This window comes from Cylas formicarius, unplaced genomic scaffold (assembly GCF_029955315.1).
Source record: "Cylas formicarius isolate icCylForm1 unplaced genomic scaffold, icCylForm1.1 PGA_scaffold_6__28_contigs__length_40554024, whole genome shotgun sequence".
Classification (NCBI taxonomy): Eukaryota; Metazoa; Arthropoda; class Insecta; order Coleoptera; family Brentidae; genus Cylas; species Cylas formicarius.
The window spans coordinates 20,292,371-20,307,523 of record NW_026844347.1 but is presented as its reverse complement, the minus strand read 5'-3'; the positions used below and the strand labels follow the sequence as shown (position 1 = coordinate 20,307,523).

At 33.7% G+C, this 15,153-nt stretch overlaps 1 protein-coding gene across 3 annotated transcripts in view; it reads right to left on the bottom strand.

Moving 5' to 3' along the window:
• Positions 1–15,153, bottom strand: part of LOC132703328 (uncharacterized) — a 331,950-nt gene that overhangs the window by 228,418 nt on the left and 88,379 nt on the right. For all 3 annotated transcript variants that reach the window (XM_060672504.1, XM_060672505.1, XM_060672506.1), the window contains exon 2: positions 13,923–14,304. In XM_060672504.1, coding sequence (XP_060528487.1) covers positions 13,923–14,304 — 382 coding nt within the window. The remainder of the gene's footprint in view (positions 1–13,922; positions 14,305–15,153) is intronic.

Here is a 15,153-nt window from a genome sequence, read left to right as displayed (position 1 = left end):
AAGATTCAATATATTGTTACAGACGGATCATATCGTCGACTTAAAAAAGATCCTACGTCATCTCTGGAATACAGCCCTAAATCTGTCATTAAGGCTTCTTCTCTATCAGTCTGCATGAAAAAATCTGTCACCCCTTATGACTCTAAGATTCACAAACCAGGATTACCCCTTCGAACTAATCTGGAAGAATCTGGAACCAAACCTTCTCACCTAAATTGAAAAGTGCTTGTCTGGAGCATATTTTTCTTATAACGGTCAAACGTTTGAATAAACGTTCGGAACAGCTATGGGTTTTCCGCTATCTACAATCATCACGAATATATTCATGGAAGAATTTGAGAAGAAAGGTCTAAAACCAAATTATGAAAACGCTACGTAGATGATACTTTTGTTATTTGATCTCATAGTCAGGAATCCCTAGTTGATTTTCTTATATATTTAAACTCTATACACCCTAACATACATTTTACCATTGTGTTTACAGAAAACCTACGCATATGCAATGCATGGTCACATCACCATCCGACCCAAAAATCATCGGTTACATAGCCGTAAAACTATCTCAGCCCGAGTCACTGAACCCAGAATTAAAACACCGCATCGCTGCTCTTCTTTCTAATAATTTCCACATTAAAGATATTAAGCGTTCCATCAAAAAATACACTACACCTCAACCTTCCAATAGCAATGAGACCGAAAGCAATCCTACACTTGCCACTGTGGTCCTTCCTTACATTCAAAACATCACTGACCACATATAAAATGTTAAGAAATATAACGCCAAAGCCAGATTTTCCACTTGTCCAACAATCTCTCCACATATTCGAATCGTCAAAGACAAAATTTAATTTGAGATGCCAGGAGTTTACAGCATTTCATGCATATGCAGCAAAGAATACATTGGAGAGACCGGACGAAAAATATCAACTACGCTTAAAGAACATGAAAGAGCCTTAAGACTAAGACAAATAAACTCATCAGCAGCTGACGAACACAATCACTAAACCGAACATAAAATTTTATTCGATAAAATTGAAATCCTTGCACGTGATCAATTCTTCTACCAACGACAAATCCGAGACTCTATAGGAATCTATAAGCAACCTAACAATCTTAACAGCGATTCAGGTCTTTACCTGTCACCAATATGGGCATCAGTCATCCGCTCCCCTTGAACAACATAAAAGCAGGTACAGAGTAAAATGCGAATCAGTTTCAGTCAACAGGATGATTATCGAAACGTTACCAAGTTCGACTAAACAAAAACCGACGCAGGAGGAATCCAGAAGTTTTATAAAAAGTATTGATTCAAGTTATTTGAACTTATACAGGTAAAGCAGTTAGGAATTATGAACTCAAATCTGAGATAGCCTGTGCATACATTAATTTGGAAACACTATAATAAAAAAAAAGTACAATCAATCTTAATTTACAAGTATTTGTTATAATGCATATTTTAGTGTAACTTGAAAAAAATATTTGCGGCAATTTGTGTTAATTGGTATATTTTTTCCCAAACGCCTATTATTGAAATATGAGTAGCATCAAGACAGGTTTTAAACAAAATTGAAAGCTTTTAAATTGATGTATGAAAATTCCGGCTATCATTACTTCCCGATTGAATTTTATAGGAGGCTATATACGCACTCGGTCCTTTCTCTATATTTCTTACGCACCCCACAAAAGAGAATGTCGTATCTCTAAGCTGACCATCATCCGGGCTAAAGCCCGGCATTGATGCAATCCCAGATAAAACGTAAGTATTATGGAATTCAGGATAATGCGGTTTCCAAAAATTTTAGGACCGAAGGCTTAAGCAACTTGGTACGGTTGCTAGAGGGTAGAGTCGAGGGGGTGTTTACTTGTGATTATTTAAGGTAGAACATCTAACTAAAAACTAACCGCGATAAATGTCCTTCGATATCATTAAATCTCCAGAGATACTTTAAGATATTTATATAAAAGCTGTTTTGTCTAATTTAATTTAAAAATACGATTTTTTACCCTGCAAATGTAATTTTTATGTTTGTTTTTTGTATAGTTCGGTACTTACAGATTCTATGCTATCAATATTTCGATTATCTGCTTAAAATCTGAAACACAGAAAATATTAAAATATAAATTTTTAGCCGACAAAAATATTGGTAGATGTACAGAAAATTTTTGATTGTTTTTATTTAATCGAAGAACGATAGACGGCAAAACCTGTAATTCACATTACAATTCGTTACAAATTCAAATTCAAAATGAAATTAAGTAGAAACATTGAAAATTAGTTTCTACAAATCTACATGAACATCGATCCCGTAGGACCACACATTTCTAGAGCGACTGGGGCAGAGACATATCATGCTTATGACATAATCCCATTTCCAAGCCCGCATTCAATTTTTCTTACCTTTTACCTTAACTCCCTCGTCGTCTGCAGTAAAAGACAAGATAAATATATAATCGAATTTCTATAGAATACAGAGAATACCATTGAGGTACGTATTGAAAATTAATTAAAAATTTTGTGTAAAAGTAAAAGACAGTTGAAGTTGAACCAACTACACCAATCAATCGCTCCAACGGGAGCAAACCCTCAGCGAGTAAAGCTCCATATTAAAAAGAATCTTTGCAATCGTTGACCCCAGGGAAAAATTACTCACCCAGAGACTAGCAACGTTCGCTAACGCTGTTCAATAATTAAATATTCCCTTCCTCTTACGCAATTATTAATTAAAGGCAATTAACTCTCGCACTTGGCATAACTAATTATAATCCATTATGGTAATGAATGTTAAACCCGATAAAAAGTGGCTAATTCCGATTAGCATTAATAAAAAGGATTTAAACTGTTTAATTGATTTTATTACTCTATAATGGCAGAGATTTGTTTAAATAATTTATGTGTAACGTGATATCAATCCATCTGTAGTCTGCGTTTAATTGCTGATTATTTATTTGAATTGTCATAATATATCATTTGTTAGTCTTATGCAACGGTGGGTAATTCGCGAGAGTAATGCAATAAAAGGCCAATATTGCATTTTAGATAATTACCGTAGCTGCTTTGGACGATGCGTTTACGCATATTATACAGGATGTTTGAAAAATAAAACGACAAGCGATAGTTGTAAGTTGGGTGGATGATTTAATATCGAACTGACGTAAATAATTTTATCCAAATATTCTTTCTAGGATTTCCTAATAGACCCTATCAACATGTTTCTTTTAGTTCCTGCCAGATCTTTAAGATCGCAATTATACGCGTGCTATGTACAGAGAATCTTATTTATGACGGCATATTCTTATTCATCCGAGTTAAAAAGTTTTGACTTTTGCAATAGCGTGCTAATTACGGAACAAAAGAAACGGAATTTTCGTTGTTAAGATATAGAGCCTCCTAAGTTTTGGATCAAACACATTTTCCAACTATTCAAAAATTGATGTTTGTGATATTAGTTTTATAGTTTTTAATAGCTCGATTTCATTGTCCTACTACTTTATTTTAAAATAACTATATACAACCATATATTTAAAAAAAAAACGATTCTCAATCAAAATGCAAAGCAGTGAAAATGTTAAAAGTATTGGTGAGACGTTGATTAATAATGGGTATTAAGAGATTTTTAAAAGGTTTACCAAGCTTTCAGTCAGTAACAATTCTTTATATAACTTTTAATAAAAAATGAGGGTACCTAATACTATGTACGTAATAACAAATTTTTATTCTCTTAAAATTTATTCTGAATCCTACCGGGACGCTCTTAGCACGCGGCTTTCAGTGCAGATAATATTTAAAACCCATAAATTGACTCAAACCCCGCCGATACTCCCTGCACTATATAAGAGAACACATTTTGCAATGAAATTAATGCCAAACAATGAAAGTAGCTTAAATATTCACTTGGTCACTGAACTGTAGTTCGTAATGAGGTTTTATTATTCTAAACCTTTCTGAAATAGTCAGAAATTTCGACACTAAAATGTCTGATGCAGGTCAGCCTGTATATGAAAAGAACAAAATGAGAAAAAAGCGATCAAAGTTCTAGATTATCTTTTGTTATCCCAATTTAAATAAATGTTGGGATTCAAAACTCCATTATATTCAGTCGCGAAAGGCAACAAAACCCAGATGAGCGATAAGATAAACAGTAAAGGCACTTTGCCGTCTTCTAATTAAGACGTGAAGGCAGACGAATTCTAGCAGGGAACGCCAAAGAATACCGAGTCGTGTTCCGAGCGTATAATTTAGACTAAACTGCTATACCCAGTTATCGCAAATTTCATTCATATAAAAGTTAAGTTCAACGTCGATGCAAATGACGACGACCGGCGACGCGGCGCCTTCGTTAATTCGGGGGTGTCAAACTCCCTGGAAAATTGGCTTCAATCCAATCTAAAATGCAAATAATGTTCGCCCATAAAGACTACGAATTCAATTATATGCTTTTTGCAGAAAACTTTTGGGTATAATTACTGACTTGAACGACGAATTGATTGCCGATATTGGGTTATGTGCTCCCTTAGACGGCTATGTTAATGCTAGGGAAATTGTACGTCGTTGATCCCATCAAGGAATTCCTAGTGCTTTGAATTGGATTTTTTTTTGCTGTCCAGTAACAAATAAGAGAGGTAATCTGCAGATACATCAAAATAGAAGACAACCTGGAATCGGAATAGAAGAAATCCTGAAAAACAGAATTATTTTCCCAGCTTTTTATTGGCCTCGCCTTTCAGACGCCGTCTGTTGTTTCAGCAGGCACCGGTCTAAGATTCGACATTCTTAGCGCATCTCAGATCAGCCCTCTTATTGCCATAAATACTACTTTAGTAGGTATTCACTTACCTGGCCGTCTACCAAGGATCAGAATTTGATTGTTCGCGGTAAACTTACTCAATATTGTGTTTGAACCGTTTAGGCTTCCGGTTTCTGGGGTGGACTGTGCTTAATAACGATGGTAGATATATTGATTTTCTAGCTGTTCTTATGAGAGATGAGTTGTTTCCCCCTGAGTCAGTTTTTTTTCCCAAGAAACACAACTAGTACAAGCAGTACATCAAGAAATTTGGTAAAAATAATATGTATCACCGAAAATGTATCTTCTCTTTCACATATAGATATATCGCTACAACAAAGAGGTTCTGATCTTGAATAATTAACTAATTTTTCTTTTGTTTCTACTGTGGGAATAACAGCCATCCTCAGGTTATGCTTACTACAAATGAAACTTGACAAGCCCGAAAATCCAAACCGATCCCCCGATTAGCCGCCGAAAATTCTATTATATATAGTCTATTCAAGCAAGAGTAGTAAAACCTTTAAGAGCATGCGAAGTAGATCTATTTAGCAGCGCTAGAGTAACTTGTTCCTTTTTATGTTTAGTTTGTTTTATAATTAATTCTGCTTCTATAATTTGGTCTCCCATTTACAGGACTCAGATTAATAAACTAGGAAAAATCATTCTAAAATTCCTAAAACACCCAGTGTTCAAGTTTGTCCAATTTTAACCTAGCAGCTACTTCATTGTCTTAATTTTCTTGTTCCCTTCCTTAATGCCCGACATAATATGCGCTTTTATCTATAAACGGGGTTCGACTTTCTGCAAGAATTTTATTAAGCTTTAATTCCAGGCTAGCATAGATTTATTCAATAGCAGTTTGTGATTATTTGGTGCCATGTCAAATCCGTGTTGGATAGGTTCGTTTATCATTCTTCAATTCCACTATTTGCTTGGTGTAGTGTTATCATGGCCATCTTCCATTTTTCCAAAACACCAGTTAGTTACTGAACCATTTTCAATAAGTATGACCTTCATACCCAGATGTTTTTTTTAGAACCCATGGAAAGTTCGTTAAATGCTTAGACGCGTCTCTAACATTCGTGTCTTCAAGAATTTTTGGAAAGTTGAATCTCCATTACATTTCATCTAAATTAAATCCACTAACGATGTTTTTTGTTCTTCTCAAAAACTAATTCTTAGTCCTTCATTCCACACAGCACAGTTTGTCCACTTTTTACAATCGGTGGCAAAATTAATTGATTTTAAAAGAGAATTATCAACAATTCTTAAATCTGGTTTAGCTTCGTCAGTAATTTCGAAATTAAAATTACTCGCAAGCCTAGGTTTGGCAAAACAACGACTGAGACGAATAAACGCCACTTCCTGTTATTTTATTACTTTCAATGTTGCTTTTAAAAGCGGAAAATTAAAGATGAAAAAGCTCTTCCGTAAAACGGAGCGATACGAATTAAATTCTTATTCTGTCTTAAATATTTAAGAAGCCGCTCCGTTCATCAAGTCGCGCGTTTCAAAGTCACGATTTTTCAGTATCCCGTCGCCGCCTATTAGATCGAAAAGCTTCGTTTCCTGTCAAGGAATGCAATTACGGGTAATTAATGGTCGTAATTAATTATTTAAGTTGAGTGAAAGATGACGATTATGAGCGGGAGTTGCAGCTCGCAACATTGAGCTTCTGTTTCTTGTCTCGCGATGTTTAGTATACAGAACGAGGAAATATGGATTGAGATTATAATACCCATCTTGTTCTGGAAGACGTTTTAAGATGCTATGCTGAAAAATGATTCGCCAATTGACGACTCGTTATTGAAGACCGGGGACCGTTAACAGAAAACAGATCCAATTAATACTTCATTAGATACGAAATTTCAGTTGATCATTAATTTTTCCGGTCAAAGCTTCTCGAAGGGGAGTAAATATCTGACGAAAATTTTGTACCATACTCAATTAATTAAAATAATACTAAAATAAGTAAAAAAAGTCTACATTTTCATGAACAAAATGTTGGGTTATGTTAGGTCGACAGTCGATGGAGAAAGAAAAGTTAAAAAGGAAGTAGCTAAACAAAGAGAGTAAACAATATAATAATAGTTGCTTAAAAATTAATGTCGATCGCTAATAGAAACCAACCCTGGCTTCTTGTTGCATTTTGACGTATTAAACTTAATTATTAGCTCATCTAATAATACTTGCTACGCACCTTTTGTTTTCCCCATCTTCAGCCGGCAAGTAAATTATAAAATACAAGTTCGACAATAAGTTCATTTATCCTTATGATAAAAATTCAGTTGATTTTGAAGTCCTCAATTCGGTTTTTACAGACAAGATACTTACAATCCACATAGCTACAGGAGAAATTGAATATCATATGCAATCATAGTTGCCTATTAAATGGAGCGTTTTTTTTATCGATATATGCATGTATTAAATAATACAGTGCCCCGGAGATGGTAAAAATTAATGCACCGCAAATGTCAATAATAATTTTATAAAAAAGAAAATAATTTTCTGCGTATTTATCGAGATGACTGCATATTTTGAGAAAATACTGTCCTAAACTCAAACTTATCAGCGGCTCTATTGGTTGTGGCACGGCGCTACATCTCAATCGTTAAAACCGAAATTTGACATTTGTTTAATTGTCGCTTGCTGTGTTATGCTGTGCTGTCAGCATGGGCAGGGCACTAGCTTCTTATATACTCATACCAATATTCAGAATATTAAAATAAGTCCTTTTTGACAAATGTCTTATTAGCTATATTGAGATATGACATCTGTGTTGCAATGGTATATCATGCTACAGACTTTGGTCAGGTTAGTCAGTCGATGATTCCTAGAGTTACCGAAATTTCCCACAGAAACATCCAAGTTTGTCCGGCCAGTACATCTCGTATTAATATATTGGAGAAATGATTGCTTATTGTCTATAAATGGCTCGGTCGGTACCTGCATTTTCAATTTGCATGTACAAGATGTAATTATCGTTTTGTCTTATGTATTGTCCGTAATTGGGTAGGATATAAAGCGGTATTGTGATTAATATAATAATCTAAAAAATATTCAATTTGTTACTAAACGCTTAACGCCTAATAGCCATTTTGCAATTTAATTTAACTTAAAAAAAAGGAAAAACAAAACAGGAGTGGGCAGTTTCAACAATTGGCAGGTGTGAATTTGTAATCGGTTATTCCGCCATAAAATTTTAAATTGGTTGCCAGTCGAATAACACCAGAATCATCACCTGTTAAAACGCCTAAAGCTTTTACTTCTCCAATACTTCAACGGTAGATTAGACAATATCCGTGGAACGATATTGCGACACTATTAATTGAATATTAATATACCTGTAGAAGCGAATCTATAGCTTTCAGCCATGGGAATGGTTACACGGACTGTTCGTAATCCTCTCAAATAATAATTGCAAATACGTGTATATATTCAATCTTATTTAAATCGTATAATTTATTATAATGATACAGAATTGTGATTTTTAGGTCACGGGGCATATTGAATTTTGAATGAGATATGCACTTGATGGAAAATTATAAAACCTGAACCAAAAGAAAAACATTACAATACAATACAAAGATTAAGCATCAACTGAGATAATTGGGTTTGTTCGTTGGAAATGACGAGGCGTAATGGTGGACAATTTTACGATCATAATGTTCGGCTTCAAAAAACAGTAAAATTTACTAATTTTGTGAGGAATGGAGAGAGTTTAATAGACAAGTGGGGAGTCAGAATGAAAAGTTGACTCTATAGCCAACCTTAAGTGCTGTGTAGTGTGTGAAACTGGCCAAAAATAAATAATAATAATTATAAAGTCGGTTTAAAATATCCGTTTGATAAGTATCAAATAGACTCTTGATGCTATTACTTATAATAGATCGATTCAGTTCCTGGTGGAATAAGCCGTTTTCATATAACTTTTCTTAAAATTGGACAGGACTACTGCGGTTCTTTGTTCCTGTAAAAAATGCTTTTGTCATGAAAAAGTTTTAGTTTCTTTGCCCTACGCAGGTGCAGGTCGCTCAAGTTTCCATAAATGTTTTAGTTTTTCAAAACTTCCCGTCAGACGCTTCAACCTCCTAACAATGTAGATATCATACGAAATTTAAAATCGTTTAAGGCCGCAGCCGTAATTAAAACTTTGCTTACATGCACGAAACATTATACTCCAAAACGACGTCATTTAACTTACTAAAAATACCCGGCTTCGGTATAATCCAAACGGAATTCTCTATAACAAGGGCGTTTGATTAATGTGTTTTTGAGTGCGTTATATTTTAAAAGCGAGTTTTGTTTTGAAAACAAATTGAACGTGAACGCCACTTTTAATATAAATTATTTACCAGGGAAAATGTAGCAAAATTTGGCGCTCGTTTCGCTAGCGGATTCAGGTGAAACAAAATGTTAACCCAACTGGATAGATAAAATATTTTAACGGGACAAAAAAAAATGCCGTGCCGTCACGGCAAAAATATAACAAATCATATTTTCGCTTTGAATTTTGGACAAAATGCGAAAATACGTAATCGAATCTGAAACCCTTTGTGAAATGGAATGATGTGCCATCGGGTACGAATGGCAGCCTGTATGTACGAAATGATTTTTTATTGTAAACCGGGGAGACATTTGTCCGATCAATTGTTCATATAAATTTATTAATAGATAAATAAACCAACACAATATCGAACGGGCATGTACAGCATGGAACCTGGAAAACCCTTAAAGATTTGAAAAATAAAATAAATAAATAACATATATAATAAAAAACTAATTTATTTGTATGAGGAGCAATGGATGGGCACAAACGGAAATTCCGTAGCTTCTTCTAAGTTACAGGACCTTTGTGAAAAGCATTTTAAGATCTCCCTGACAACTTATGCAAAATTTAATATATGTTATTTTTGTCGTCATCCTTAGAATAAGTAGACATGTAAAGATTATTTCTTATCTAATCTTGTATGTTACTTTTTCGGTTGTATCTGAAGTAATATACTGAAAACAGAAAACAAATACCAACAACATTTTTTACGACCGTATTGGGTACATTTGGGGACTTGTGGGACTTCAAGATCTACTGTACGCCACTGCCTTATTTCATTGCATTATTAAGTAATATTTCATTTTTCAATTCCACCGAAAATTCATAGGTTCGTTCATTCAAAGTTCTCTATCACATTTTAATAATTAACCCTTTTAAAGAGGCCCTTTAAGAAACTTTACATATTACGGTTTCTATTACAGAATGGCAAAAAAGATATTAAAATTTGAGAATAAAAAAGTTAAAAATGATCAAATAGAAACCCCAATGTATGGATACAACATTTGTTGCTAAAATAGGGGAAACATTTTTTCTTGAAGATTTCGTTAATTTGTGTGCTAAGTTTCACATCAAATATATGCCAAACTTGCAAAAATGTTTATGAATATTTCTTCTGATTCTATATGCAGTGTGTCCTTAAAAAAGTATTTCCAAAAATGAGTTGTTTTGTCGTAATGAAACACCTTAAATATTACATTTATGAAAACTCCTGAAGATTTACGACAAGTTTTGTTTATGGTCATAGCCATATTGGCTATATTCTCAATTGTTTTTTAGTTATTGACACTTGAAAAGTTTTATTTTGAGGCATTTTCTCTAGATTAGACGCTTATAAACAGTAAACAATTCAAAGTAGAGCAAAAGAATTTTTGCATCACTATTTTAGTTTTATTATATTTTTATTATAGCTTGGAATGTAAAAGTCATTTGGCTCTAAGTTCAATTTATTCAAAATGGACCAAAATATCAAATATATAATATCAAAATATAATATGTATTGTATGTATATATGTAAGTAATATGTATGTGTGTTTGGAATTACGTAGTTAAACATTCGATAAATCCAGTTGCAAAAATTAATTTGACTTTAAAGTAACAATAGAATTAATAGAGTTGAAACACTTTCTGAGCACTTATCTCTATTAAGTGCTAAATTTCACCTAATTAAATTAAATTTAGCTTTAAAATATTGATAGGGAACCGAGGATTATATGAAAAAAATAACAACTTGCATATTTAACAAGGGAAAAATACATCAGTATGTGAAAAGAAATATATCGTCAAGTAGCTAAAATCAAAAATATGAAACGAAAAAAAAAAACACACTTACTAGTCGGAAAATTGTAATAGAAAATTAATTTTTCTATTACGCTATCGAAAGTTTGTCAGAACTAACGTTTATTCGTGACAACGCAATCCCGGCCTAGTTTTGTTTATTGGACGATATTAAAATTGATACTTAATAATTGCTATTTATTAAAAATTGCCCTGTGTCTGACGCCCTTAAATTTAAATTACCCAAACCATAATTTTAAAAGAGAGTGTCCCAAAAGGACGCATCGACGCACACATTTACTTTAATTAAATTACAATTCCACATTTTCTTTTGACGTAGATTGCGTACAATGGCGGCGTCTTGAGCGGCGTTAAGGTGGGATTCTACCGGAGAAACTGAGAAACTTTTTATTTGGAAGGCGTTTCTCCTTGTCACAAAAATAAAACTTTTAGAAACATACACACACACAAACTTATTCCCACTAAATTACTCAAAGTGTTCATGTCATTTAAACAGTGTTACATCTTTTGAGGTCGGAACTATTATTGTTCTAGCATTAAAAAAAATTCAAACAGAGGCAAATTTTAATTCAAGAACTAAATTCCATACGCCTATTAAAAACTGCCTAACCACCTAAAAAAACTACCAGTGTTTCAAAAAACGTTGTACTAAACAGTGGTTAATAAATCTGTGTCCTATGTAATCTATCTTTCAGAAGATACTTTGCAAAAGAACCCCAAAAAATGTTTTTTTTTTTATTTCTGAACGATTTAAGATACTTAAACCAAATGTACCAAACCAAAACTAACCAAAACAAATTGGGTGAGAAAAAAAAATTAAGCTCAAAATATTTGGCAATACTTTTATTTCACAGTTCGTCTTAAAACAGTCACTCCCTCTTCGTTCTCTCTCCACAACACATACCTTTTTACTTTAAACAAGAGTACCTCTTTTAAGAGCAAATTGCTGAAAAAAGATCATTTTCAACTTTTTTCGCATTTTTAAAGCGTGGAACAGAAGAGTTGCTCCAACGCAGCTAAAGGTCACAGAGGGTTTCGTAAAATTTAATGAAATTAAATCCGGCTGCACTGTGACTTACGGACCCTTATCAAAATTGGAGTTTCCTCTATTATCAGATATTCATCACCAACTCAGAATTTAGGGTTTAGGCACACGCAATACGATTTAAAACAACAACATTAGGCCTAATTCCTAAACTGATTACCGTGAGGGTCTTTACTCCATTGAACCGCAAGAGATTAGATTTTCGGGGGAGCGAGGGGCAACGCTACGGTTCCTTTTCGTTTCCTATGTGTTTATAACATAAGCCTTAATTATTCGAAATTGGCCCTTTTGATGAAAACGCTCCAGGCAGTTATAGAAAATCTGACGAAGGGGCTCAGCAGCTTGCGTAATAATACCTCTGCTATAACCGTTAGAAGCGGTGAGATTTTTGAAAAGGGTAATTTTGAAAGGACATTTATAAAGCGCATTTTCTAAAATTAGTCCCTATCTGACGGGCGACCAGGGAAATTTAGTCGTAAAACGGAATGATGTGCTTTTTGAAAGCGACTGACACGTAGCATTTTTGGTTACAATTTCAGTGCACAACTACCTAATCTGCCAAAATGAATCTTTTTGGAACAAACAAATAAAACTTTATAGCTTGCAAAGAGGATGACCAACCGCGGGATTTCTATTATACAATTCAGAAGCGGTAATTATAAATAGTAAAACGCATAAAATTTTTGATGCGATATAGCGACTGACCTCGAATGATTGTTTTCACAAAATGGAGTAATTTGCATTTAAACATTCATTTTAAAAGATTTATAAAAATAAACAATTTTATGGAGGAAATAATTTATCTTCGACTGAATGTCTACAATCGCCTATTTCATTTTAAAACACCAAAATACTAAAATGAAAATAACCCTTACTATTACTATTATGATGGTACACAAAGTAACAAAAATATTGTACGGGCAAAAATAAAAATTGAGACCCTTATGATCATCTATTGTAACTGTTATATTATGACCAAATTTGTATAACACTCATAAAACACCTAATTCAACAATATTGTATTTTACAAATATAAAAGTTAATTGACTTCATTTTTGTTTTTAAAACTGAGTTTTGGGTAGTTAGGTAATCGGTTAGTTTTTTATTATATATATATATATATATATATATATATATATATATATATATATATATATATATATATATATATATATATATATATATATATATATATATATATATATATATATATATATATATTTTGTTGATTTTGATCAAATTCCATTCAAAAACTAAAAACCGCGCTTTCTGAGTTGAACCCAAACTAACGTATGACTGCATCATCTAGCTGCAATTGTACAGAGCGGCGTGAAATTCCATTAACCGATTTGCATATTAATAAAAGCAAACAATAATGGAATGTAATTGTAGGGCAGAACTTCAATAACGGTGCAAACTAAATTTGTTTTCCAAACAAATCGAGGGTTAACTGAATTTTACCCGTCTCAACATATTTGTTCTCTTCTAACCCCAATGTGATTAACATTTGTTTTTTTAAAACAGCCTTATTGTCTTGATATCGCAATATAATCGCATATAAAATAGTATTTTACAATCACTGCATAGATATTCCTGTTTCTATAACAGTCTATTGCAAATGCAAATATTAGAATATTAGATATTATTATAAGATATTTCTTTACCGAGATGCTTTTGATGCATTTCGACTATAGCGCCTAACTTGAATTTTATTTTTTAATTAAATGTGATAAGCAATCACTCAATTTGCATAAAAAAAATAAATAGATAATGATGATTAAGGTGAATCAGTAACCAGTGGATAATACATAGTTCTTCAGCTAGCAAAATCACATTCTAAACGCGTATATATACATATATCGCTGCCAGTTACTCTTTCAAGTAATATTTTGTTTAACGATGCACAATAAACATTCCATTACCAAAAGAGTGAGAAACGTCGAAAATTATGTGCTCCACCTACCTGCACCTGACCGAACTCATCATCCCCTTCGGTCTGCAAGCCACGCGTAACAGTTACCCTTCCCGAACTCGCGATTCCATCGATCGTAGGCGGCGGCGGTGGCGACACTCCAGCGTGATTGTGTTGCGTCACGCCACCTGTCTCCGATCGTACAAATTGAATGCGGCCGGCTTCAACGCAAATATTGGGCGCCAGAGGGAGGCACCGTGGTGGAGGCGGCGGCGTGGAGGGGCAATCCGCCGCCTCCAGCGGATGTTTCTCGTAACCGACGATGTGATGGGAATCCAATACAGGGTGCACTTGGTGGGAGCGTAGTTGGGGTTTGTCGCCGTCGAGGGAGCTGGTGTCGCAGCCAGAGGAAATTCGAGAACCGTTGCTAGATCTGGAACGAAATGTCACTAACTTAGTACGTCGACGACGGATTTATAGATAAGACAAATCGTAAATTGAATACTTGTCAATTAAACCCCCAAATTTAAAATTTTTGCTACGTTTAAACGAAGTGGATATTAGATAAAGTAGAAACTAAGCAATTTACTACTCATGAACAAGTACCTAAGTACAGAGTTATATAATAAAATTTAGAAACTTTTTTTTATTTCCACGTCTTATTGAAAAATAATTTTCTGCGTTCTTTACATTGGTAGCGTCTAGAATTTATTTATAGTTTTTTTTTAAATAGATGGTTTCTAGAAACTGTAACCGCTAACTAGAATAGATTTTAAAATCGCAACCAATCTGTGATCCTGATTAACCTGCATTGTCTGATTTTAAATAATAAAAGATGAGCTTTGACGGGTTAGAAAATCTACCTTTTACCAGAATAAAAAAAGTGATAGGACAAATTATTTGTTGTCATCTCTGTTCTGAGAATTACAATAATGAAAATATGATAAACGATAAAGACACGGATATTGGAGACCTCCAAAATAGTAATTGAAGGATGGATAGGTTTTGTTAATACCTCGTGAAATAAAAAATGCGGCAGTAAATCGCAGAAATGGAATCTATTGAATTGGGTAATCAATAACGTAATAACTGTTGATAAAAAAGGAGGTATGTTGACAGATCAAATCAAATAAAATCTTCAAATTTTCAATATTTTGGCTCAGATAATCGAATTTTTGATGTGATATGAACTCTCATACCAACGTTTGACGTAACCTTGAACGCGTCGCGCTTGAACCGCGTGTCTCAATTTTATACAGAGCTCGCGAGGCTACCTCAAGCC